Source organism: Amphiprion ocellaris, chromosome 16, assembly GCF_022539595.1.
Source record: "Amphiprion ocellaris isolate individual 3 ecotype Okinawa chromosome 16, ASM2253959v1, whole genome shotgun sequence".
In the NCBI taxonomy this organism is placed as follows: domain Eukaryota; kingdom Metazoa; phylum Chordata; class Actinopteri; family Pomacentridae; genus Amphiprion; species Amphiprion ocellaris.
The window spans coordinates 10730544-10757569 of NC_072781.1; the positions used below are offsets into that span (position 1 = coordinate 10730544).

The 27026-nt window shown below is 40.3% G+C and overlaps 2 protein-coding genes across 4 annotated transcripts; both read right to left on the reverse strand.

Moving 5' to 3' along the window:
* Window positions 1-2029: 2029 nt before the first annotated feature.
* Window positions 2030-15088, reverse strand: zfand4 (zinc finger, AN1-type domain 4). Its single transcript, XM_023263914.3, has 10 exons — window positions 14543-15088; window positions 12667-12969; window positions 10935-11010; window positions 10158-10225; window positions 9828-10014; window positions 9313-9457; window positions 7373-8593; window positions 6538-6592; window positions 3777-3894; window positions 2030-3116 (listed from the first exon to the last, which is right to left on the reverse strand). Exons 2-10 carry the CDS (start codon window positions 12848-12850, stop codon window positions 2981-2983), a joined length of 2190 nt encoding a protein of 729 aa, XP_023119682.2. The 5' UTR covers window positions 12851-12969; window positions 14543-15088; the 3' UTR covers window positions 2030-2980.
* A 416-nt stretch (window positions 15089-15504) lies between these two features.
* On the reverse strand, window positions 15505-26792 carry washc2c (WASH complex subunit 2C). Of its 3 annotated transcripts, XM_023263884.3 has the most exons (31): window positions 26644-26792; window positions 25141-25284; window positions 24770-24934; window positions 24535-24603; window positions 24283-24456; window positions 24068-24161; window positions 23888-23949; window positions 23742-23798; window positions 23558-23656; window positions 23319-23403; window positions 23072-23131; window positions 22823-22944; window positions 22621-22711; window positions 22481-22534; window positions 22198-22398; window positions 21944-22095; window positions 21704-21814; window positions 21230-21322; window positions 20976-21077; window positions 20774-20881; window positions 20512-20684; window positions 20219-20333; window positions 18961-19389; window positions 18722-18850; window positions 18475-18576; window positions 18263-18337; window positions 17982-18041; window positions 17336-17563; window positions 16527-17234; window positions 16276-16444; window positions 15505-16157 (listed from the first exon to the last, which is right to left on the reverse strand). In XM_023263884.3, exons 2-31 carry the CDS (start codon window positions 25282-25284, stop codon window positions 16012-16014), a joined length of 4377 nt encoding a protein of 1458 aa, XP_023119652.2. In that variant the 5' UTR covers window positions 26644-26792; the 3' UTR covers window positions 15505-16011. The 3 variants fall into 3 exon arrangements, with proteins under 3 accessions (XP_023119652.2, XP_023119655.2, XP_054874349.1); XM_023263887.3 differs by lacking the exon at window positions 23072-23131; XM_055018374.1 differs by lacking the exon at window positions 17982-18041.
* Window positions 26793-27026: the final 234 nt, after the last annotated feature.

The window sequence follows — 27026 nt, forward strand, 5'->3', positions numbered from 1 at the left end:
ATAGAACCAACTCTTGAAAACTGACCACAGTGACTGAGTATTGCTCTGTCATAGGGTGGGGGGGACTCACAAGATAAAGGTTTTTTCAAAAAAAGATGAGACCCGAGATGACCTTTAAATATCCACATCTTTCAGACTCAGCGCCCGGGGTTGTATTGCAGGCTTTGTTAAAAATTTATAGTCTCCTTTATGCTCTCATTTAGGACTGAACCCGTAATCTTCCTAGCTTAAGTAGCACTCGCAGTGTTCCCTCTGGGGTGGTACAGAAATGTGTGTCTTCTGTTTTCCTACATGTTGTCGCAGAATGGGCCATAAAAGTCACTATTTCAGGTCAGTCGTTCCCTCACTTGAGCAAATGTTGAGCCTCCAGATCACCAGCAGCTATCATATATAATTGGGATTTTTATATAACCCTCAACTGATAAAACATTCTATTATATTTAGTGAAGGTTAGAGGACATTAATGGCACAATTTGAGATTATTACCTTCCTAAAATCAAAAGAAAATAATTCACTGTGATGCCACCAGGTCTGTGAAGCCTTATAATGTTGAAGTTGAATGTGTTTAGCATGTTTTGGTTCACTGAATTTGCATGTTAATATTTTCTAATCAGCGCTAAGGACCAACTACAGCTCAGGCTGAATGGAATACCATTAGTTTTGCAGGTAGCTATACAAGGAAACTGATTTGTATTTGTCTACATGAAGGGACATAGAATGGCCAGAGTTGTGTGTTTAATATTTAGAAAATCGGATTTTCATTTGTTATATCCACTACTGTCAGTAAGCTCCTGCTGCTCCTGCACTGGTGAGTCTGAAATGAAATCAGCGTGATGCATCATTTTTAAAATTCAGCTGGAGATGCCATGAAGTCTATCCTTTTGTTCAAAAAATAACAATAATAAAAAGAAAAAAAAAGAACGCTGCCCTTCTCCGTGTTGAAGTGCATTTATCTGCCAAGAGAGAATAGGCAGGGATTCAGCAGTATATGCTCCACAGCCCAATTACAGTGGATCAAAGCCAGACAACATGAAGGAGGAAAGTGAGGATAAAAAACAGTGAGACGTGACTCAGGTCAGGGTTTGTCTGTTGCACAGAACAGCCTCCAAAGCGAAAGGAAAGTGGATAATATGCTGTGGCCCCACTTTTCATTCAAGCATTTCCACTCAGTGACTCACAAGCAAAGAAAAACATCATATTTATGTGTTTTTGATTACAAAGTGTTCTCATTTTCACTGATTGATACATTATCTGCACTCCAGTCTCCAGGATTAATTTGTATTTTGGATGTGTGCGTATAAACAGACTACAGCTTTCAAGTGCTCTCTCTTGAAATATTGTGAAAGGCTAAACATTTAAAAATCTAAACCAGTGGCAGAGGGACTTTTTGGGATTCTCCCATGATGTGATATCAGAACCAGATCCTGCAGGTCATAAGTGAAATCTAACATTTACCATTCATCAGTTACACAACAGCAATTCACACAGTTGCTGCTGTTTCAATCCCATGTTTGGCTTTTTAATCAGGAGTGTTAACTTATTGTGGCACTTTGCACACACCCTAATGATAAACAGAAATTAGCGGACAGTAGGAGGATTAGACGCCTTCGTTAGAAGGTGACACGGCGCTAAAGAAGAAAGACTTAACAGGATGTTGCCCTCGTCTACGCTTGTGGTAATTTTTGCGAGAATTAGAGAAGTGGGAGTTCTAATGTTCAACAGGTTCAAAAACAACGTTCAGTCTGTTGCTAAGGAACGAGATGAGGGCCTGAATCAAGAGGAGAGGGTATTTAATGTGACAATAATGAGCGAGCAATACCAAAGAGAAAACCATTTCCTTTTTAGTTCACAGCAATGTGATGAGAACTATTAAGAGTGAGAAGAAGCAAAGGTCACATTTTGAACGCGCAAATGAGGAATTAGAACAGCGAGCCTTGTAGACACAGCAGGAATATTTTTAAAAAGTTATTACAGAATAGTGGAATCAGCATGAACACAAAAACAATAACTGCTCCATACATCAGTGGCGTACAACATGTATTGAAAGAAACTTTATTAGATCAAACCCCTGTAGATACTTTAACAGCATTTAAAGTTTTTGCAACAGCTGAGCAATAAAAAAGACTTACAAAAGATTTTTTTTATGGCAACCACCTTACTGTAGACACACCATAAATACTATAACCACCCCCACTCCACAGTCCTAATACAGTTTACTCGATAGTCATACGGATTACTGACATTCACACCTACACACATTGCATACCTGCTATTTCAAAACCAACCTTTAATTTAAATAAGTAGTATTCATTAATAAATATTAAGTACTTCATCAATAAGTGGATGTACTGTTCTTTTAAGAAAAATTTCATTAGTGATGTTGGTATGTATGTGCCCACGTAAGAAAGACATTTAGATGTGCAGAATATAAAAATCTGGATAACAACAACAACATAAACACTTTGTAAGACAAACACAGAAATGTATGCAGCCTTCCCCCCACAATAAGGAAAGTCAAATGTATAAATATGATAGTTCTAAAGTGCATCTGTCAAAGACTTGTCAAATGAAGTCATTAGCGGTCCTATTAAAAAAAAAAACCAAAGATATAAAGAAGATGTCAAAAGTAAAATAGATATGTCTGAACGTGCAGCAGATATATTGAAAAAAACTACCTACATACATGCACAGGTTTTTTTGTTTTGTTTTTACGCAATGGAAAAAGAACAAGGTAATAGATAAAAAGGATAAACATTTTCACATTGTCAAAAGGTGATAATTAGTTCTGTGCCATTTCAGTCTGCTTGTCTTTGTTCACACTTGGCTTGTTTTAAGCAAACTTGGCTGATAAAAAAAAAAAAAAAAAAAAAAAAAGCACACAGTGGTGTATAAGTTTCCTCTTCTTACTAGAATTGTCTTTGCAAACTTCTTCCCCGCCCCTGTCGGGTCAGTTTGACTTGTAGGTCTTCAGGTACAGGGTTTAGATCTTAGGCAGCTTGGGAGCACTGATCAGAGGGTTGGTCTCTTGCAGAAATCGCCGTCCGGCACTCTTGTAATCGTAAGTGCAGTCATGAGTCTCTGCGTAGCGATGGGTCGCGCAGAAGTTGTGACCACACCTGAAATGTTGAAACAGACAGACGTATCAGTGTGTATACAAAAAATGTGATAGAAATTACACTACATTATATAATCCTCTTGAGACTTTGGAGTGAGCAAATGAAACCATTCACCTTCATAATAAAGTTTTACTCATATTAAATATTAATTAAATACCTCTTCAGTGTGCTTGAATTTTCTGTTCTTACTAGATGATTAGTAAAACAGCAACACTATTCTCTAATGTCATTTATCAGCACTCATTCTGAGTAAATTCAATTACTCACTTAATCACAAAGGTTTACAATTTGACTAAACTGGGAACAGTGCTTTGAACTCAGTAGGGAGCTCAACCACTTCAAGTGGCCGATGTTGAGAGATTAGAGTTGCATCCTGTTGCATCAGATTCAGTGCGTATGCCCCGGACAAGACCCGAGAGGGGGAAGTGATCCACTAATGTCGTGGGGAGAAACTTTGATGAAGCTAATAACTTGTGGCAGAACAAGCAGCGAACAGAGATGTGGCAGACAGACAAAATGGATGAACCAGGCAAAGACCACTTTGTACTAAAAGGCTTGTTTCAAGGATAAGACTGACAAAAAGGGAGAGAATTGATTTAGTCAGGCAGCAAGTGTGTGTAAGTGATTGAGGGCAGGTGGAAGTGCTGGAGGCACTCGTACCTGCACTCATAGCTGGTGGCCAGACCAGTCTTCTTGCCACAGAGGAAGCAGTGCTTTGAACTCTTCTTCTTGGTGCCTGTGGGAGCCTTGACTGGAGGTAGGTGGTATGCTGGAGTGCCTGAGAGAAGAGGAAATAGTTTTGGTTTTTTTATTGTACTCAACAGGAACCACTGTCGAATCATGAAACATAAAGGTTGGGGATGACTCCACATTATTTCACTCTGCCTTCTTCGTTTAAATGGTACAATTTCAAGTATTTCTACCTGACTTTGCCTTTCTTTGTACCTGTATAACATTCTTCAGACATGTATATTTACTCAAGGTAGATTTATCACACTAAATCAGGAAACTATGAAAGGTTAGATCAACATGAGAGTCATGAAAAGGAGGAAAAGAGCACTTCTCTCTGGTTGGTGCATTCAGGCATATGGTCACAAGGCTAAACACTTGTCGTGACATCACAAACTGGAGAGTAGCCAGAAATACAATATGTTTTTTTAGTCCCACTGCATTTCTCTGCAAGCTTCACAAGTCTTCGCTTTGGGTCGACCATTTTATTGCCATTCCACTGAGCACATGCAGAGTGTTTTCATATCAGGAAATATGTCTGCATAATATCACCTGATAGTCAAAGAAAAGAAAATAAACTTCCTCAAACTGTCACATTCGCATCTCGTTATCTAGAGTTTCTATGTCAGTCTTGACAGGCAATTTCAAGCTTGGTTAAAAATAACGTGTGCATTTTAAAATAATTGATGTCAGGTAAATTAGGTGTACTGATGTAATTTCTGACAGTTTTTTTGTGAACTGTTTTGAAACAATTATGTTTTTCTGTGAAGTAGGGCAGATTGTAGTTGGTTGTAGGATTGAATGTGCACTTCCTGTATTGTGTCTGTATGTCTGCTACCATACAGACAAGTAATAATACAGAGAAACCTCTCCCCGCAAAATTTCCCACTGTACAGCTTACTTTAAGGTCTTGACTTTACAGTGTCCTAAGGTCAAGCCAGCCCCAAGTACATTTTCCTGCTTCTGTTTAACAGAAGAAATTATTTGAATTTGTAATTGAGGGTTGCTCCAATCAAGTTTCCTTCGTTCCTAATCCTTAAGTGAGTCATTTAATGTTGCACCGAGGGAGAGAGTATCGCAGCTTGTTTCACTTGTCACTGACATCTTCATTGAAACCGCTCACTTTGTTTGTGCTGCAGTTTAGTCGCTAATGACAGAGAGAGAGGTTCCACTGTTTTAATAAAGCACGGAAAAATGTCTGTAAAAGTTAAGTGTTCCTGGAGCTGAATGGGTTTCTATGAACATTAAATCAAAAATACCTAGAGATCTCTTCCAAGTTTCTTGGAAAGAATTATGTGGTAGTAAAAAGGAAAGTTAGTTTTCCTTTGAAAGAAAGTAAATATCATCTAATCGTTCATTTATTTTTAGAAGCTTGGTCCACTGTTTTTGTTTCGTCAGTAATCAGTAATGAATTACATAGTTTGCAAAGAAGTTTGGGACACCCATGAGTTATGAATACAATGTGAAAAACATTTTTACATCAATAAAAACAAAATCTAAAAAATGATATTTTTCTTTCATGCAGACTGAAGATTCTCTGTTGTTAAGAAAAACACCTAAATCGGTTTGTGAAATGTTTGCCTCGAAAAGCTCAAAATATGAGGAAAAAGGCTTTTTGCTCTGGCGAGACAACAAATGAGCCCTGAGAGCTGACTGCCAATTGCTACAATCACATAGTGAAGAATGGAGGGAGAACATCAAATTATGAAGATGCTTCTTTATAGACTGAACGAGAAGATAAGAAACCAAGAATGAGGCACTTAGAAAAATATGGTTTCAAGCGCAAACCATCTCACAGCGTAGGGGATGATGCACTTTTCAGCACAACATCTATAACAACATAGGCAGGACAATAATAAAGTGGATTCAAGTCCGACTGTAGTTGAGTGGCACCTTCAGGGACCAGACCTGAATAGGCTGAAAACACACAGACTTTTTCAAGAATCCCTTGGATTTAGACAATGATCAAAGACATCTCTATGGAGGAATTAGTGAGACTGAGTAAAACCCAAAAAGGCCAAAAGCTGTAGATGATGTTGTTTTGAAGAAAAACAGACTCCCAGATTTCTGTCAGAAACAGAACAAATGGGCTTGAGGACAGGATTAATGTTTTCTGAAGAGCTTTTTTGGATATGTTATGCATTTTTCCCCACAATTCTCAAAGTGAAAATGGAATGTTGAAAATAGAGACTCACTGAAAAGTCATTCATGGTCAGTCATTGGTTGAGTTGTTCGATGCTGATTGAATCAAGTTTGAACACGGCTAATAAATGCTCAGCCTGCACAAAACACAGACACTGAGAGACTGACAAACAAAGGCCCAGTAATAAAGGAAAATTGAGAATCCTGACTCACTACTTGGTGTATTGATCTATATTCTCTATAAACAGACTAAGCATATCTGTGGCCGATATAAATAAGAGAGCAAGCTGGTGTGTAGAGCTGGTGTTGCGTTGTTTGTGCTGCTCCTGCAGACGTAGACACAATGAATATTTAACACCCTTGTGGTGCACTCATACAACATACACTGAAGGCTTTAAAGATTTTTGATCATCATATGTGGCTCACACAGCATTTTGAAAATAGAATACTGAACATTACTGCAAAGTCTGTCTATGCCAACCACCTCAACACAACAATTTTTATGTACTACGACTTCATGACGACAAAGGTGTTTGTGTGTCTGTCTTACCTATTGTCCCAAATGAAGTCACAACTCCCCCGGCTGATGCAAGAGTGTTGTTGGTCTGGAAAAAAAAAAGGAAATTTAAAATATTTTAAGACCAAATCCATATAAAACTTCAGTACTCAACTCTTAAAGTTGCCACTATGCATATTGTTTTTTTTTTTTTTAAATATGTACAGTATCTTCAATGGGACTGAACCTTACATACATATTCAGCAATGTTTAGTATTTTATGCAGATGGTACTGTTCATGCAGCAGGACAAGGTAACTGTTCAAGGAGGAGCTTATTAGTGCATTATTTAAACACAGATCTAATGTGTGGTAATTAATAGTGTGCTTTGCTTTACGGTTTGGAGATACCATTACTGCCCTATCTGTGACAAAACTCGGGACATCACAACAGCATGACTAATATCTCTCTCTACATAATTAAACAGAAATCTTGTGAAATTTGTCACAGCATGAAATCTCAAAAACGTTACAAAGCTATTGAAAATCAGATTCTGATCAACTGAAAAGAGACAAAAACTATATCAGAAGGATGAATCCTAATTAAAACTGCATGATTTAGTTCAGTTGATTATAACAAATAGTGAGACAAGTCAAGCAAAAAAAAAAAAACATTCTCATCACCCATCTCTATTTTAAATTCAAGCATCTGTTTACTTTGTGAGTTGAGACTAGATTATAGCAGTCATTATTATGCAGACTCAAATGAAAACAGTCACTAGAACACATTACTGAAAGATTTCCAAACACTTCAAATTCTTTGAAGAGCAAACCACAAGCTGAAAATTAAAACAGTCTTAGCAGCTAACACTGACACTTATCTGCACTCACCATGTAAGAGGCTGTTGCTCGGTGCAACGGTGACATTTGTCTGATGAGATCATCCTGAAAGAGCCTGTTAGTGGGGATGGATGGCAGCCTGGGGCCAAGGCTGCCCTGTCCTGAGGCAGTGGCAGGAGGCAATGCCAGTGAAAGACCCAGACTCTCTCCAAGGTTGTCCCTGTTGCTGCTGCTTCTGCTGTCTGGAGCCCTTGTGGAGAGAGAAGCCAAGAGCTCAGAGTTGCTGAGAGACCCTAGTGGCTCCTTACAGGCTTGGTTTGCCATCTTGGTGATGCCTCTTGCTTCTCTTTTGGAGATGAGCTCTGGTCTCTTGCCAGGCGATTCTACTTTAACACCACGAAGACGAGGTGGAAGAGTTGCCAAGGTGGTCGAGGGGTGAGGAGACGTGTTGCCTGGCTTCACTGAGGATTGTGCTTGAAGGTTAGGCTGTAAACAGGACACTGTGGAATCAAAAGGCTGAGACAGCAGTCTGGCTGAAGGTGAAGTGGAGGAAGGTAATGCAGAGGGAGGGCTGATGTGAAATGATGTGCCAAGCTGTGTCCCATCAGCTCTGCTGGTGAGAGTATCACTTGTCCCAAGTGTCCAGGTACTAAGTGGGGTGGGGGAGCGGGGCAGCTGGTGCTGAGGCCCAACCTCGAGGGACTGACGGCCTCCCTCTGGCTGTGTGGACACATCCAGACTCAAAGGGTCTAACAGTTCCCCAAATGGAGCACCAGGTTGTGTTGGCGCCACCAGTCCAACAGCTTCCTCTAACAAACCCAGCCCAAAAGCCTCCCCTGAGGGCTCAACTGGGTCAAAGGTAGCTTCAGGTGGCCGCCTGGTACACAACGGTGGGAGCTGTGGGTACACACAGTCCCTCATCAACCTAGTGCTGCCAATGTCCAACCGAGACACTTTGGGAGGGGGGCGAATCTTTGCAAATGGTGGGCATGTCTCCCATGGCTCCTCCTCCTGAAGCATGTAACAAGACGGAGAGGGGAAAGAGGGAGGCGGCCGTCTAGGGATGGAAAAGTGGGTGGAGGTCGCAGCAGCAGAGGGGTCAACGGATTCATGGTCTGCAATTGGAGGTAGTGGGGCGTTTGACTGCCGAGACTGGCTGATCAGTGGGAGCGAGCGAAGGAGGCGATGATGGTGTCGAGTGCTGGAAGGCCCAAGAGAGCCAACGCAGGGATGTGGACTGACAGGGGCCCGTGGTTTGACTTTTGCTGACTTCTGGAGGACAAAGACATGGACAGAGAGTCAAACTATATGAGAGGACCCTTTAAAATGTCATGTACATTCTCATGATTTTTCCCATTCGGTAAAATTGTACAATCATAGTGGTTCTCTCACCACTAGATTGAAATAATTATTTAAGAACATTTCAAAGACAGCGCAGTTTAATGTAATAAAAAGCTTCATCCTCATACAAAGCATGTAAACTAGTGTGTGGTACAGTATGCCTACATTATGCAAAACGATTGCTGCCTACCATTTTCAATCTTTGAATAAGAAAAGCAGGAGCCCATGTAACGACAATCGGAAATATCGTTTTGTTTCTTTCCTTTACTGAAGAAAATACATTTGAGAAGATCACAGAATTCAGAATGCCAGGTCAGAAGGCGCCGGAAAACATCAAAATACGGGAAAGAAAAGCTCTGCACACATAGGGCTGATGCACGTACTAGATCAGAGGCTTTCACTTTGATGATGGTTTTAGGACAAATAATTAAATATCTTCATTGGACTGTGCAGGGCCTTGGTTCAGGTTGATAAATTTACTTTCACAAACCAATCTGATAGCTGTTCTTATTAAAAAATGTGTCTTCATTTAGGAGACATTTTCATTAAATCAATAAACCGTGCGAGACTAAATGTTGTGTGGAGGCCATGTTTGTTTCCAAACGGGAGTAAAAATTTTTAGGATTTCTGTGGTCTCAGTTGCTTCCTACCTTCTTGTTGAGGTTCATGTCCTCCATCTTGGCTTTGAGCAGCTTCATTTTGTTCATTGTGATGGAGTTCTCTAGGTTGTGCTGTGCAGCTGCAGAAATCTCACCATCCTCGTCCTCTGCAAACACATTGTACACCGAGCCACCACTGGAAAACATGACAAACAGTATCCAATTAGCAAGCTAACAGTGTCAAACAAAAATGCAGTTTTGTCCCTTAAGCGGTGCGTGTGCTCACTGCAACATTTATCATCACAAAAGGGACATGAACTCAGCCGCATTCCACGATTTTTAATTCAAAAAATGTAATGCTCAACTCTTCATTAGATGTAAAAAAAAAACACATTTAATACAATTCAGTCTGTTTGTTTCTAATCTGTGCCACTTGTTTGGAGTGTTTGAAAGGGACCTACATAAGAAAACTCCTGGATCAATTCAATTTGCATACATAGTTACATTAGTCGGGCAGATAAAAATACAACTGCATGAAACAACCAACATTATAACAATGTCCCAACCTCAGAGATTCAGAGAGAGGGGTCAAGGTACCATCTCCCCTGTCAACCACTCGGAAGAAGTTTAGCTGGTCACCCTCACGATAGACCACAAATGTGACCTGCTTGTTAGCCAGGCTTTTCTCCCAGCTCTCATCCTTAGTGCTGTCCATCAGGTCAGTCACTTCTTTGACAGGATCCTCCATGGTTACTGACAAGAGAAGAGAGAGGAGGTTCTGTCGTTAAAATTGGAAAAAATACTCATAGAATTTAGCTAAAAATATTATAATATATTATAAAACTACAAATGTCAGGCTATTACATGACTGTACAATTCTTTAGTTCATTTCTTACCTCTCCTGGTGTTAATTGGACCTCCCCTCATAGCCAAGACCAGTTTCAAAGTGCAGCCCTCTGCAATGCTGACAAACCAATCAAAATGATTTTCAGTATCACAGGAAAACATAACATAAACCATACAGTAATTCAGCGTGTGCAGATTATGTGGGAGAGAAGGGAATAACAACATCTTTACATTTATGTTAAAAATGGCTTTACTTCTGAGGCAGAGGCTCTGATCTACAGTAAACAGCCCTTCAAGGGACAGGATGATTTTAAGATGAACTTAACAACAGGACTGGGAATTCCACTGGAACATTTGTTGCATACGAACAGATGTTTCATTGCCTACTCTTTGCCTCTGCTTCCAAAACTTCAAAAGGTGTGCTACAGTGTGATCGGCGAGTCTAGCAAGATCTCACCAGAGGCTGTTCATGTGGAAAATTAAGTGACAAACATTTATAACAATACCACCATCTGCAGCCAGCAGAGCACTGCAGGGTGATGTTCTGCATTTCATAAACTGAAGAGTGGAAGGGCCAGCTCTCCAAATATGTCCCTTGTCTCTCCTAGCACCATATCTCTGGCTCATCCACAACATGTTGAACTGAATTAAGAGGGAGTCACCACCACAGCAGGAATGCTTTTGAAGTGCACTTGCAAATGATTCTAAATGTACAGTTTGCTTTCAAACATTGCCTGCAACTCCTCTAACAAGCCCTTTCGTCTATGTGATTCTGCCTCATTGTCAGTGCTCTGAAGGACAGGAAGGGTTGTGTGGAATAGATTTACCCATAGTCATGCAGACAATGTTCATCATCCAGCTCCACATTGTTCCAGATGAGGTGCTGTTGGGCAACAGGGATACCTTTAAAGACAGAGCGAGAGAGTGGGAGAGAAAACAACAAAAGTTGACAAGGACCTGTTTATATTTAATAAGATAAATTCACTAATCTGACAAGGAGGAATGCTTAAAACAGAAAAATCCACTCGAAGACGACTAATGTCTGCCCCCTAAAGACAGGACTATGTAATTGCTGAAAGACAGCAGATCACAGAGCAGATGCATGACAACTAAAATAGTGTAAATTCAAAGAATCAGTAACACTGACTCTGAAGTTCAACCAACCCCACATGCACTATTTCTGTACTGAATCTAACATTTTTTAAAAAGAAAGCACAAAAATAAGACTCTACTGGGGGAATGACAGTCTAATGAATACTCTGGAGCTACAGCTTGGAACAAGATGGAGTGAATGTGCAGTCAGGGAGAGCTCTATGCCCACAACCCGTGAACGCTGTGACCTGGCGCTGGAGGTGAGCCAGTGTTAGTGAGTGAGCAGTGGTCCCTTCATTGCAGAGTGGTACGTTTCATCACAAACCCACAGGCTTGGCTGACAGATCTCTTCTCACACACAGAGCACAGAGAGGCTTTTCTGACCAAAACGCAAAACACCAGGGAGGAATGTAGATATGCAACGTCATCTTGATATACAACAAAGCACCCTTACAGGACAGCTAAGGTCAAAATTATGAAAAAAAAAAGAAGAGAGAGTCGTTTTAAATGCGAGCCAAGACACAATTAATTAAAATTAATTCCAATCCATGCAGCCAAGTCCGATGCAATATTGTAGAACAGAACTTTCTGTGTTTATCTGTGGTGCCTCCACTGCCTCCCTTGCGAGGTAAGCAAACAGATGAGTTCACAGATTTGTTGTGGTAATGATGTTATTTGGCAGTTGCATTTTTACAAACTCAGCAAACAGCCTGACCCTCTTATATAGCTTTAAACGTCACATCCAAGGTGCAGCTACACATTATAATTAAGATAGTTTGGTGTTATGATGTAGCAAGCTCACCAGTTCTGTTTATTTATTTATCTATTTTTCTGTGTGTATAAATAGGCAGAGCAACAATAAAAATGCAATGCAATGTGTCAGAGTGACAGAACATTTGATAAACAGCCACTGCTCGATCAGACGGCATTGCAAGCTTGTACACGGACTTTTATATTAGGACAGGTCACCCCAGACTTACTCTTTACGAATGGGCAATAGCTTAATTTTCAAATGAAACCTAAATGTCATACTTAATCCTGACCAAGCTGTATAGTAATAAGTGTAAAAGCTCTAAACTTCAGAGTAACCTTGACTTTACTTCCTATTATTTTCTCCATCCATTTTTGAAGTTATACTAAACATGGAAAGTAGCTCTGATTCAAATTAAAAGCACAAACAAGAACTTTGAACTGGCTCTGCAGAGCAGCTATTTAGACAATAGCAAACTTCAGGAGATTGAACAAAACACTTTATATATTATATTCAGTCTGTCAAACACACAGTGTGACAAGATGTAAGCATGCAGTATTCAAAAATAAGAATTTCTGTACCCCATGTTGTCTAAGTTCACAAATAGCTACAGCTTAGCTACTCAATAAATCCAATAACCTGGCTTACAAAAAAATGGACATAATTCCCTGACAGCACATTGAAACATGCACACTGTATACTAGTGAGCTTTGTACCTTCCAGCCTCTGGATCTTTGCTTTGACTGAAATGACAGCCTCAAACGGCAACACCCGCAGCTCAAAACAGGTCCCTGTCAGGGTCTCTATGAAGAGCTCCATAGTGTCATAGAAAGGGAGCTTATATTGAAAAGCTCCCATGCTGTCATCATTGAAGAAGGGTGGCTCCTTCCTGTCGGTCATCTTGGCAGGTTGGGAGAGAGACTTTAGGAAGATGGAATGGGGGGGCTGGCCCAAGATGAGGGACAGAGGGACTGCTCATTGATCGCACTACTGTCACACATCATGTAGGATGACCACAGCTGTGAGCAGAGACAAGAAACAACACATGACCATCACAGTAAAAGAGGTTTGATCAGTTTAAACACAACCTGCCTCTTTAGTTTAATGTCGTAAATATATAGTATTTGATTCCAACAGGTTAAGCTGTGAAAGCACTGGCATTTAAAAGTTGGCTCAGCCTTTACAAGTTAACCTCTTGCAGCAAAGTAAGTTTGATTTTCACACTTTTCAGTTAATGTTTGAACTTTGGGATCAGACAAATTCACAAAAACATGTTTGCACATGTAATGAAAAACTGTCTGACCGAAATTATGTTGCCAAAACAGAGTTCTCCAAGCATCTTCGAGCAAAATGCAGTTAAAAGCGGTGCTTCTCAGCTCACGGATAGCAAATTGCCAGAGTATAAAAGGAGGCTGGAGCACACTGCTTAATTCAGAGCATTTCATTAGGCAAAGAGACTTTAACACTGCTGTGTCTTTATCAGAGGCAGTGAATTGAGCAGTGTGCTAAAGCCCCCTTTTGTACTTTGAAACTGTGTTGTGGTAAATTTTAAATTGTGGAGCAATTGTTTTAGAACAAGGGTATGTTTTCAGTGGCAGCAGACATGTGCAACCTTCTCATAAAACATTCAGCTTAGCACTAAAGGCCCTGGCCAAAATTCAAGAAGATCAGGTGCGTTACATAAGCCCATCAGTGGTATGAGGTGTCCTGCGGCTGACCACAGCCTTTGGCAGATCATCCCTAGTGTCACTTAACTCCGAGAACATCTGACAGGAAAAATCAGAGAGGCAGTTCAGACCAATTGTTGCTTTTATTCATTGCAAAGAAGACAGGCAAGCCAAATTATGATACAACGCTGACCACTTTGGTTCCTGAATGCATGCCCTTCTATCACTTAATAAGAGAAATACCAGTATAATACAGATTGAATTTTTCCCTTGCGAACTATTATATATTATATGGTTAGGGAATGATAAGATTAGCACAAGACAATAATATATTATCTTGGTCCTAAGTATTTTGGAGTATATTTGTCCACGGGCTGCTGTCCAGGGCACTTATAACCCAAATTACCAGGTAAACTTGGATCTTTAAATTGACTAAAGACATTACAGAGGCCTGGCAGGGGGTTGAATACCCACTGGAACCTACATATAAGTGTAAACACTGAAGATGAACCGCCTTGTGATTGTTGACCCTGTTGTGTTGGTATATGAGGCCTGAGATGCACCCATTTAAAGACCAGGGGGTTTCCAGAGCAAGCCATCTTCTTTAAAAAAAACGGTTTGATTGTCAAGTTATATACGACCCTATTCGCAGATAAAGTCTATGCTTTAGCAGTATTTAACCGTATAAAAAAACTGTAATTGACAGGAGAAGCCACAGGCTAGGTTGGTAAAAAAAAAAAGATATGAAGTAGGTTAGCTAGCTCCCTGACAACGAAGATGAATGGAGTTGGGGATCGTCTAAACACAATTCCAGCGGCTAGGGTTAGCAGAGAAAGGTCACACAGGCAGATTTTACATCTCACAGTTTTAACAATAGTCTAAAACCCCGGTTAAGATTTGTATTTTATTGTTAAAACAGGCTTACCAGTATCTTCTGTGTATATTTCAGCAGGGAAGTCCGTCTATCCGACGCTGCTAGCGTTAGCTTTCGTTGCCATGTTAGCCAACAACTCAAACAATGGCTACCTTTCTCAGCGGCTGACTAGCAGGCAGCTAGGCTACATCCACGGGCTCCAGAGCTGTCCGTCCTGTGTAGCCGTCGACGGAAACGTTGCGTTCAAAGCTCAGCAGCATTTCATCACGCTTAACCGTAAAAACTACACACGGAACGAACTGTGGACCGCTGTCGGTCGCCGTGATCCCCCGGTTGGCAACATCACCATACCTGTCAGAGACGGCTGAACAACACCTTTATGACTTCATATGATTGACAGGACAAAGGAACCAATTGTCAAGCGGTGAGGTGGGCGGGACAACCAAGTGTCGCGTGAAAAACTTTCACATCATCCTGTATGCTGACCCTGACTGTCAGAAAACAACTTTTCTGCACAACCGTCGTTATATTTGTAATATCAGAGGCTTAAAAATCAATCATCGCACAAATAAGTGCTTAAATCACTGGTTCTGAAAGTGTTTTGAAAATGTGCCAATTTCTGTTCTAACATGCCAATATAAAAGTTCTCAATCCTATCTTGGGAGTCATAAAAGCTGTAATGCCAATGCTCAAAGCCCAGCAAGTTATGGGTTTACCTTCACTCGCTATAAAGTGTTAGAGAAAGTCCAACAGCCCAGTGGTTTCTCAATTTAAAAGCTAAAAAGGGAGTAGCTTGAATCCCATTTTTACTTTAGTAATCCTGACCTGAGCAAAAACATTGACCCTTAATCACCTCAAAATGAAACTGAAGTCGTGGTAATAAAATCTGATATAATATTTTGTTTGAAACGGGCTTCCTGCTAATATCAGACAACGATCAATATTTATGTCTCGACAGACATAACACAGATCAAAGACAGTCAACTGCAAATCATCACACATTTCAGACAGAATAAAATATGTTTCTGTTTAGTTATTAAAAATGAATTTTCTTTTTCATCACAGCCGAAGTTAAGAAATGGATGAATCTCTTAATAAAAACATTGTCAAAAAGGACTAAGACAGTAAGTAAACATATTGATTTCTCATGAACATGATATGGCACAAACCCAAAGACATGGAATCTCACATGGCGAAGCCAAAGAATACAAAATAAACAAAACAATTTACCGTTTAATTTCTGCAGGCTCTGAGGCTAAGCATACGGTATGCTCATAAAGTGCTATCATGTATAATAAAGTCTAACACTATATAATAACTATGATGCCAAGATGATTTTGGAAATGCTGTTGGGAGATAATTTTATCTGGGTCTTTATCTGCCAAAAATAAGCCACAGTATTTATATGAATTTCTATGAATAAATACTCTATCAACAGTGTATCTGATATCTTTCAGTGATCCAAATGACAAAAGAATTAATCCACAATTGTACAAATCTGGCTAATCCAAAACTACAGTTCAGTTCCCGCCCAGAGCATTAAGTGGGTCATCAAATATGTCGCTTGAATCCGCTGCTGTACTGGTCTCCTGGGGTGGAGGCGTTTTCTTTGATTTTTGGGGAGCCTTTGCCACTGGTTTTACTGTGCTTGGTGAGAAAATGTCATCTTTAAAGAACAGAGAGATGTGCATAGTATTTGGTTAAACGTGCCAGTTGAATAAAGGCAGGAACAAAATAGAGGGTATCAAAAAAAATCTGAATGTGTGTGTTTTATTGGTGCTTACCCATGTCATCATCAAAAATTGACTTGGTCTCTCCCTTTGTCTTGGACTTGTGTTTTGGTTTGGTGTCTGTCAGGTCAGCAAAAATGTCTATGTTGTCATCGAACAAACTGGCATCAATGGTCTTCTCTTTGTGCTTCTTATGAACTTTAGGCACAGTGGCGACTTCATCCTGAGAACAAAGAAAATCAGCCAATAACAAAACATATTCTCATTACGGCACTGATACTGCCATAAATATAAAATAAATGTACCTGAAAAAAATCTTGCTTTGAAAAACTGCTGCTGTTCTTGATTTCTTTACTACTTGTGGACGTGGGAGTGGAACTATTGCTCAGCCCAAAGAGGTCCTCATCATCATCATCATCTTCCAAAAAGGACGAGGCCTTGGGTTTCTTAGTGGTTGACCTTGGCTTCACCTTTTGGAAAAGGTCATCCGTGTTGTCATCAAAAATAGATGGAAGTGTGCTTTTATCTTTGTCCTTCTTCAATCCCACTGCGCTACTGGCCTGAGGAGGTGTGGTCTTGGTAGTCTGTCTGCTGGAGGGTGTGGTAGTGTTTGACGTTGCTCCAAACAAACTGTCAGAGCCGAAAAGATCATCATCATCAGAGGACGGCAGCACTTTGTTATTGCTGCTGTCCTTACTAGAGTCTTTCTTTCCGGTGTTTGTCGATACTGGCTGTGTCAGTTCAGAGGGTCTTGGGGGGACTTGTGATGGTGAGGGCTGAGGAGGGGACGATGTGGGCTGGGCTGTAGGTGTAGCTGCGTTAGGTAGTGATGGACTGGTGCGTGAATGACTGGATTTGTCTGGTGGAGGCAAGACTAAACCAGAGGGACTGGGGTTTGGCCCTGGAACATCTCCACCTTGGGTCTCTTCTATATCCTCTATGGATCTTTGGGCTGCTTGCTGCCTCGCTGCTCTGGACTGGGGTCTCCGCTGTGCAGAACCTCTTGCACGACTCTGCATGAGAGATGATTTGACAATATCGCCTCAGAAATCAAAGCAATGGAACTTAAAGACTTACAGATACCAAGTGAACAATGCAAGCATTAAAAATCCACCTTGTGTGCACTCTGCAGTGTTGTAACCTGGATGGGGCTGTCAAAGCTCACTGCTCCCTCACTGTCTGCCAGGGCTCCTACAGGCGTTGTGGCAGGGCTGGGGCTCAGGCTGGAGCTGGACACCCCAGAGGAGGAACTAGCAGCTATGCCAGGCAGTACGCTTACAGCCCCCGGCATGTTGGATGCAGCACCAGGGAGCAACGCAGCAGGGTTGATCATCAGACTGGACTGAACATAAAAAAACAACAGAATCACAGTTACAATCATTCATCAATATTCATTTTCAGCTACTCTATATTCATGAAGTTTCTCAGCACGTGAGTCAGCATAGCATGAGAATCCAGGACCGTGGATGGAAATGATGCAAGAGCAAGGTGGGTGCGTAACAACTACGGAAACAGCACGAAAGAGTGAACAAGTTCTTCCAGTTAAGCAAAATTGAATCGAAACAGAGAATTATCTTCATTCTAAAAGTTTTGCTGTTGTATCACAGCCAAGGTTTGAAGTTGGAATATGAAAAAACAAGATAGAAAAAACTCCAACAGAGAAAAAATGCCAGTGAAAGTAGGACAGTCTTTCCTTAGAAAGATTTAGAATGAAATGTCAGGAATGAAGACTTTTGATTTAATAAAAACAAAATGATTACTTGAAGTTTCCCAATCCTTGATGAGGAATCTTTAGGTTTTACAGGGCTTGGTGCAGGTTTCTGTGTGGTCAGATTACAGTAAGATCAGAATTTTATCCAAAGAAAACTGTTACGATCTTCATCTAGAAACAGTGCTATCTTTTAATAGGCAAACTAAACTAGATAATACAAACAAAAAACATCCTAAATCAAAACTATAGCCACGCATTTGTATGTATTCATGGCTCAAAAGCATAATATGGTGATAGTGAAGCTATACTACAGGCTTGCAGTAGACTCACCTGAGTCTCAGATACAGGTTCTGGACTTGCTAGTGGTGCTCTGTCATTTGGTTTACTGGATTTCTCTGCTACTTTCTGGGAATGAACATAAAAGAGGGGTTTAGTTCAGTGACTATTTGTACAGTTTATGTTATTTCTAAAGTAATATTCAGGTCTAAACAACCAGGAATCCAGTCTTAATGTCATCACAAGAAAACAAATCTATTTGCTACCGGAGGAGGAGCTTTTGGCTTGACCGAGCTGAAGAGGTCATCCTCATCATCATCTGCAAACAGGCTGTGTGCAGCTGGCTTCACTGAGCTGGGCTTGGAGCTCTAGAAATGAACATAGTGACGTATCTTTAGGATCTAGTCAAATACATCTGGATGTAAAACTCAGTATGTAGCCGAGTAAAATGTGATACTTTCAGAGAGAACAGAAACACACATGCACATAGAAAAGATCATCTCATATACTGACTGCAGCTTTCCCTGAGGTGGCAAAGAGGTCAACATCTGGGTCATTGTCCTTCTGCTGCGTCTGACTGAACAGCAGCTCTTCGTCCTGGAACACACCTGTGCTCTTTGCCTGCGGTCGCTCATCTGCAGGCTGCAAAATGAAATACAAACACACATATTTTAATAAATTGGCTGCAAGAGAAACAGGACAACTATGCAACTGTTTACCCCACTCTTAGGTTTACTGTAATGCAGACAAACCTTTAGTGTCTTTTTTGCTGTGGGTTTACTGGGCGTGAATATCGGATCATTCCAATCAGATTCATCTTCCTCCTCATCGTCAAACAGACTAACAGTGTTTGTTTTGATTTTCTCTTCTTTCTTTTCCTCCTTCTTCACAAACGGTGGTGGGCTGTCCTTAGAGAGGAAGATGTCATCTTGGTCTGCATCATCCAATGGGCTCTTTGTCTGCTTGTTGGCAAGAACATTAATGCCTCCAAAGAGACTGACTGCTCCAGCAGGCTTTTTACTTTCTTTGCTCTCCGGCGATGGTGATGCTGGGAGTGGCTCGGGGGTTTTTGCTGCTGGTTTCTCTGGTTCTGATGGCTTCTCCTTGGCTGCTGTCTGGGAAACTGTAACCTCCTCAGGCTTCTCTAACAGCGAGGATGGCTGAGAGGGTGCATCAGTTGTCTAAAGAAAAGAAGTAATCTTGATGTAATTGAACAGAATCTAATTTGAACCCCCTGAACGCCAAGCCGTTAATGGGTAATTTTTGATCCTGTCACATTTTTTAGATTCACTTTGGGCTCATTTTTTACTGTAATATAAAGTCCTGCGCCTCTGTGGAAACAGAACGACCATGGCTAGATCTCAAAGATGTCTCTTCAGCAGTCATAGATAATGAACAATAACATTTTAACTTCTACAGTCTAGATGTTCTTCACACTACTCTAAATATCAAATTTGGACAGATATTTCACAAGGCTGAATGCATTGTCCAAAAACAGAAATGACTCAACTGTATAAAGTTTTTGAGCCCTGCTAAATTTATTCTATTATAACTCTATTATCAGCTATGTTTTATTTTCTCTCAAGCTCGCTTGAATTCACAGAATTTTTGTAATGTCACTGTTGATCCTAAATGAGTGAAATGCAGCTTCTCAGTTGCACTGAAGAGTTCAGAATTTTTAGTATTTTATAGGATCTGGTGTATATGGTTTATCTTTGGTGATTTTGTTAACAGGACATGTAGAGTAAAGTGATATAAATGAAATATCACAGTTTTATGCTTGCTTTTGGTTAATTTTCCTGATGGATCTTTACATCACATTTGACACTTAAGTTGAAAATCTGCCAATTCTTTTAGTTTTTACAGTTTCTTGCTATGGCAAATGGTGTCATTTTGTTGTTTGTTTTTTTTAAAGTATGAATACCTTTAAAGTTCACTGCAGAGAAGCTTTAAAACAAGATTGCTTTCCAAGACGAACATGAAATACAAAAAATATGTTGGCGCACTCACTTTTGCTGGGGCTGCAGCGTTTGTTTTAACAGCAGGTTTAATGCCAAAAAGGGATCCTTTGTCTTCATCACCCTCATCTTCAAACAAAAGAGCAACTCTCTGAGGCTTCTTCTGACTATATGAAGAGGAAAAGCACAAGAAAATAGTCAAGCATTCATGACAATACAATATTTCATAAAGGATACTTTACTGTAGTAAATTATGATGAAATGGGTTTTAATAAGTTTTAACTGTGAGAAAATGTATTTCATTGGTTTCTAATGTAACTAAAAAAATAATATTGCTGTAAGTACTTTGACTCTTTTGTTGGAGCAAACAAGTCATCGTCATCATTGTCGTCAAAGAGGCTGCTCTTTTGAGATGTTTTTGCACTGGGGAGACTTGATGGGGCGCTGGCACTGGGTTTCATCCCTCCTGTCTTTGTCTCTGGCTTTGTTGCACTACTTTTTGAACTTAACCATTGGTCCTGTCATGCAAGTAAATCACACATCATATTGTACATTCAATAAAATATTGGTAGGCAGCAGGAAAATATTACTTTTGTTACTGTCATACCTCATCATCACTGAAGAGGGAGCTGGATGTAGCCTTACTGGGTTGTGGTGTGGAGGCTTTAGCTTGATTAGGTTTTGGTTTAGACTTATCTGCAGATGCAAACAGATCCTGTAAGGAGAAAAAAAAAACAGATTACAGTGTGGCATTCTCGGCAAACACTACCATAACTTAATTCAGTTTCGTTAAGTGGAATTATTTTCACCTCTTCTTCTTCATCATCAAATAAAGACACAGGGGCTTTGCTGGATTTGCCCTGGCTTGTAGGTTCAGGTTTAGGTGGGCCCTTAGGGGTGGTTGGAAATATCTGCAGAAGCCAAATGAAAATAGAGTGTAATTAAAATAATTAATGTAAAGCACATTGAGTTGCCCTTGTGTATAAAATGTGCTATACAAATACAGCTGCCTTGCCTTGCCTACCGTTACCATTTTGTCCCCATTTATATTTGAGAACCTTACCTGTGAGTCTTCATCATCAGAGAAGAGGCCTCTGGTCTGGGGTTTGTGAGTCTGCTTGACAGCAGCTTTCCCAACATCACGAGCAGGACCATTCTGAAATTCACAACATGAGGACAAAAAACTGAATATATATAATAAATGACTTTCTAAATTGAAACTTTCTCTCTGAGAAAATTCTGTTTTTGTCTTGAAAAAAAAACACTGTCAGAGCGAAGAGAAGTGAACTTTATCAACACAAGCCAAGGAGAGCAGTGTCCTCCAAAGTAAATTGAATTTGGGCTTTCTTCAGAAGGCACTCAAATCTATGTTTCAGAAGACAGTGCAAAGCTTTTTCCAGTGCTAGATGGCCTGCACACTGAGGTGAAAGAAGTCCAATGGAGTCCTGTTTGGTTGATTAGCTGCCATTCTGCATGTGAAAACACATCAAATTTGATTTTGCCAAGAGTATAAAAACAGACAATGGTCTAGTCAGACCTCTTCAGATTTCTCAGACTCCTCGCTGGTAGAAGGCTGACGTTTTTTCAAGCCCTCACTGAGCAAGCTTTTAGTCCCAGGACCGAACATGGAGATGGCCCCTGCGGGCATCTAAACATAACAATGAATAGAAAACACAGCGACACAAAAAACTTCATATAGATATACCAAACAAAGTATGACATGCACACAAGCCATCATATTCAGCAGCAGTGAGACACTTGGCATGTTTATCTTTACCTTTTTCTCAGGTGGTTTAACCTGCTCTTCTACTACATCCTTCTTGCTTTGAGCTGGAGTTGGTGCACTGTACTTATTGCTGAATATGTCACCATCCTCATCGTCGTCGAAAAGGTCGATAGCTTTCTTGGGTTTGGGTTTCTCCTGCTTAGCTGAAAACAAAGGGAAGAACAACCACCACAGGAAGGCCTCAGGATTAGGATCCCACCTTAACTTAAACTAAGAAACTTAAGAGCCCATTTTCACACACTTACCAGAGTCAGACTTTTTCAGGCTTTTACCACTGAAGAAGTCATCATCCTCATCATCGTCATCAAACAGCCCACCTCCTCCTCCACCAGCTGCTGCTCCTGTAGGAACCTGTTTGGAGGCAGCACTTGTCTTAAGAGGTGCAGTCCCATTCTCCTTGCGCTCTTCTGAATCTGATTCATTCCCTGAACTGAACAGGCTGTTATCTGTTGAGAGAAAGTGATTTGATTAGTTCAAGGATGATGAAGCAGACAAAAAACTGATACTAGCCGTTATATAACTAACTACCTGGAAATATTGAAACGGCACCAGCTGGAATCTTCTTTCTAGGTTTGCTAGATTCTTGGATGGAAAAGAAAAGTTATTTGCCAATGTACTGGTTCGCTTTTTTCAAAACGTCTGTACACATCTTTGTAATGCTGTCTTACCTGCAGCTTGAGCTGTGCTTTTTGTGCTTTCGTTCAGTGTTTTTTTCTCTTCAGGCACGGCAGGTTTTGGCGCCTCAGAGAAAAGATCACCCTGAAGGCAAAGCATAATACAGCACAAATTAAATTCTGTCTGCCAAGGTTTCCATAATGTGGAATTAAGTTGAATCAGAGAGAGCAATACAAATAATTAAGTTATACATACATCATCATCGTCGTCAAACAGGCCTCTCCCACCACTGAAGAGGCCACTTTTCCCTCCGAATGGGGAGAAGTCATCGTCATCCATCTTCGGTGGCTTAAACATGTCATCGCTGTCTTCTTCAGCTGCGGTTAGAATGTACATAAACAGCATTGAGCAGCGTATTTAGAACACCAGGCCCGCTGTGGAAATAACTAACGCAAAATTAAACAAAACAATTCAAGTTGAAATGAAGATGAATGAGTGTCCTACCCTGTGGTTTTGCAGGCTTTGGTTCTTTTCTGCCTTTACTTTTCTTCTTGGATGTCAATGCTTCCAATGGCATGGTAGAAAGAAAAGACTCATGATCATGCACATGCAGTGATGGAACATGCCTTCTGTGTAAATCTCAAATGTTAGCTCGAACTCTTTGAATTTCACAAAAGGATAATATGATGAGTGGGAGAAAAGAAAATCCAGAGTGACATAATATGACAGTTTGATAATGACAAGGACTTACATGCACGATCTCCATCGGGTTTGTTAACTGGTTCACCTTTGATTCTGGCAGCGAGCTCATCAGCAAAGGATGAAGGACCTGTGTTCTGAATATGACATGAAAACAAGCAGAGCAGATGTTTGTCACTGAGGTTACAACATATCTGAATGATGTCACACTGATATTACAAAAACAAAGAAAAATCCAAAATATGTGTCTACACTACTCTGGTAATTTTTATTCTATGAGCACAAGCGTACTTTTGTGTCGTCATCGTCATCCTTGTCCGATTCTCCAAATATGTCGGAATCTTCATCCTCATCTTCCTCATCGTCATCATAACTCATCATGGATGACTTCTAGGTAAGTGTCAGAGAACCCAAAATTATACCTTTGTTTAGCACAGAATGTAGTTACTGAAATGCCAACAGATATATTTCTTACCTTTTTAATAATATTGTGGCCATCATCCTCCTCCTGATTAAAGTCATCGTCTGAATGCTGTTCAGTAAATAAAAACAATGAGGTTTCCCATTTTAGTGAAAATAAACTTTGAAAAAACACTGTGAAAGAATGAGAAAGAGTCTTACAACTTCTTCTTTGCCATCTTCACTCTCAATCACACTGTCTCTGTCACTGTCAACTGACATTTCTGAAGAGAGAATAATACAAATAGGATGACAGAAATAGACACTACAATGTGTGAGTGCCAATGGAAAATTTACAAGGCCTGAGAAAGTTGTAATCTGTAGCACTGAATAGTATATTACCATCACTTGACAGGTCACCAAGTCCAACATCGTCTTGTTCCATGAAGGCCTGAGAACCAATCAGATATGGAAGTGGCCTGTCCACATAAAGATCCTAAAGACAAGGAAACAACACACACACAGACTGAATTACATTAATGTAAAGGCGCAGCGCTATGTGCATTTCTGCAGAAATTTCAGTAATCCTCTTTTGTGCTTCAAGATTTACAGCACACCTTTGGCTCTAGGATGGCTTCCACTCTGTCCGTGACCTCCTCGTCCTCTGAGTCAGAGTTTCCTGCTTTGATGTCAAGATGCTCAAAGGCTGACTCCAGCACTTTGAGCCCATAATTTACAGCCTCCTGCATCTTAGGGATCAACTCTGCCTCTTTTTGTTCTCTAGTCTTCTCCTTAAGGGATAAAAACATTACAGTTACGGGAATATTCAAGAACTGTGAGTAACGTATGCTGGCTTTATGTTAAAATACCTGCTCAGGCTGCTTTTCCAAAGCATCAGCCTTGGGAATAGCCTCTTCTACTTCTTCATCATACACTCTCTGCAACAGGACACACGGTAAAAAGACCTTTCGGTTACCAGACCGATTACATAATTTCAGTCAATGCATGAGCAAGTATGGAGAATATTCATCAACTGCAGTTATAGTACAACAAATAAAACTGAACAACAACACAAGTGCTGTAGGTGAGGATGATATACATTACATTTTCTATAAACTGTGTATTTGAGAGCATTAGAAAGTCGTTGAAGACTGAGTGCAAGCAGCTGTCTGTGGCCTTGGTGTCACGGATCAGACTGTCTAACTGCTTTTCAATCTCATGTGTCTTTGACAGCATTCTCTGGGAGAAGTCTTGGAGGAAGAGGAAGAGCTGTGAAGAAGAGAAAAACAGCTATTAAGACAAGATCAGTTGCAAGGTAACTTTTATTACAACAAAGCAAAGCACATTTCACAATCTTCTTAGCTACTACAATTTTTAAAGCACTTCTGTAATATTCCTCTGATGATACGAGAAATGATGATAAATTACTGTTTTCTTGGCCTACTTCAGAGGTGAATACATCACGTCTGACTTACCCCTGAGTCAGCTGCCAAGGACCAGTTGGCACTGTTCTGCCGCATCTCTTCCAGACTCCATGGTCTCTCCCATATTTGACCATCCTTCTCTAAGTGTTCACTTCTGCTTGGGCCATTTGCCATTCCCTCAGGCAACCCACTCATCTGCAATCAGATCACTTGTTGTTATTAATGGAATTAATAATTTACACAAGTATTAAAATGCCTTTCTCAACATGAAGGGAAAATGCAAAATAAGAGAAAAAAAAATTGTCTGTCATAATGTAGCCCATGTTTCTGTGCATTACATGGGTCAAGAGATACCCATTTTCCATTGAATATAGGTCACTTTGACCCATGTTGTGCATCAAAGGGTTAATCTGAACCTGTCTCTCCTTAAAATGGAGAGCTATACTGTTTGAATGTGAAAGCTTGTTGGAGGAAATAAACACCAAGCTGTATTTTGCAATTTGTGGGTTTTGCAAGTTTTTGCAAAAGCCCAAGCTATAAACTGAAACAAGTCATGAACAAAGCCATTGAGTTGATGTTTAGTTTTAGAAATTTGAGAGTAACTACAAAGATCACTGGGTTATAGAAACTGAGGGACGATTTCTGTCAGATGAACTACATGTATGGTCCTTCAAAAACTCAGGGACATTGTGCAAACAGCACTCACATGTATCACTGAGAAACTAAACTAGGTATAGTTTTTGCTAGACCGGGCAATGTTGTACTACTTAGCATAAGCTCAACAGGTAACATAGTAAATCAGGTCTGTGACAGGATAGTGGCATGAGTCTTCAGAATCAAGGAAATTATTATAACCAAATAAATCAGATATGAAGCCACTAACAGCTTAACAGCCCATATCAACAGCTGCCCTTTGGTCAAAGGTTTAAAACTCCCTATAGCAAAACAAACTGGGCATAGAGATCAAGAAATCATTAATTAAAAACTTTTTCTTTGTGTGATGTGTCAGTGTTATTCACAATAATGTGTATGCCGTCAGTCATTCTTCTGTAAGACATTTAAGGCAACAATAAAGTATCTTTTTATAGATTATTGCAGGACTTAAATAACAGTCAATCAAAACAGGGTCAGAATAAACGTTTATAGATTTAATCCAAAAACACAATTCGAAGTGTAGATTCTCTCGCTTCCTTTTAATAGGAAGACTACCTGAATGTGTAGCTGCTCACTAGTTCCCAGTGCCACTTAAAGACCACTAGATAAATCCCACTTTAACTTTCATCTTCGCCTTAACTTGTATAGCTCTACTGCTATATGTCAAGCTGGCGTTGGCTTTGCAATAACGTTACAAATTTGCGGACAGTAACATACTGTGTCCACAAACAGTTGCGAAAATGTTATTTCCTCCTACGAGATTTTCGTTCTGGAAGAGAAAGCGGGACTGTTTGGCTAGCAGCTAGCTTAACTTAGCTAGCCGACACCAACGGTAGCTATTGCTGCTCAACGCCACACAGAGTAACATAACCGCCCAAAACTAAACGCCACCAGGCTTACCTTGAATACCTCTGGTCAAACGCTGTCCACAACGCTCAAGTGTGGTCCGAAACGACGAAAAAAAACAAGATCGATTATGCAAAATTTGGCCTTTCCCTCATTGGTCTTCTGACAGGTCAGCCATGTTCTGTCTGCAGACAGTCACCTGACTGCCGTTGCCAGGCAACCCAGTGAAAGTGGGGCGGAGTGGAACAAACCAACAGCGAAGCGAAGAGGCGAAGAAAATACGAACTGATCCTGTACTTAACGGGGAAGGTGATTTCATATGTAGTTCGTGGTTACAAATTAATCTCACTTACTCCTTTCTGGACTTAACAAAGATATTTTATTTAGAATTTGTACGTATTTGTCATGTGAAACTCCAGAAAAACGTGCTGCTCGAG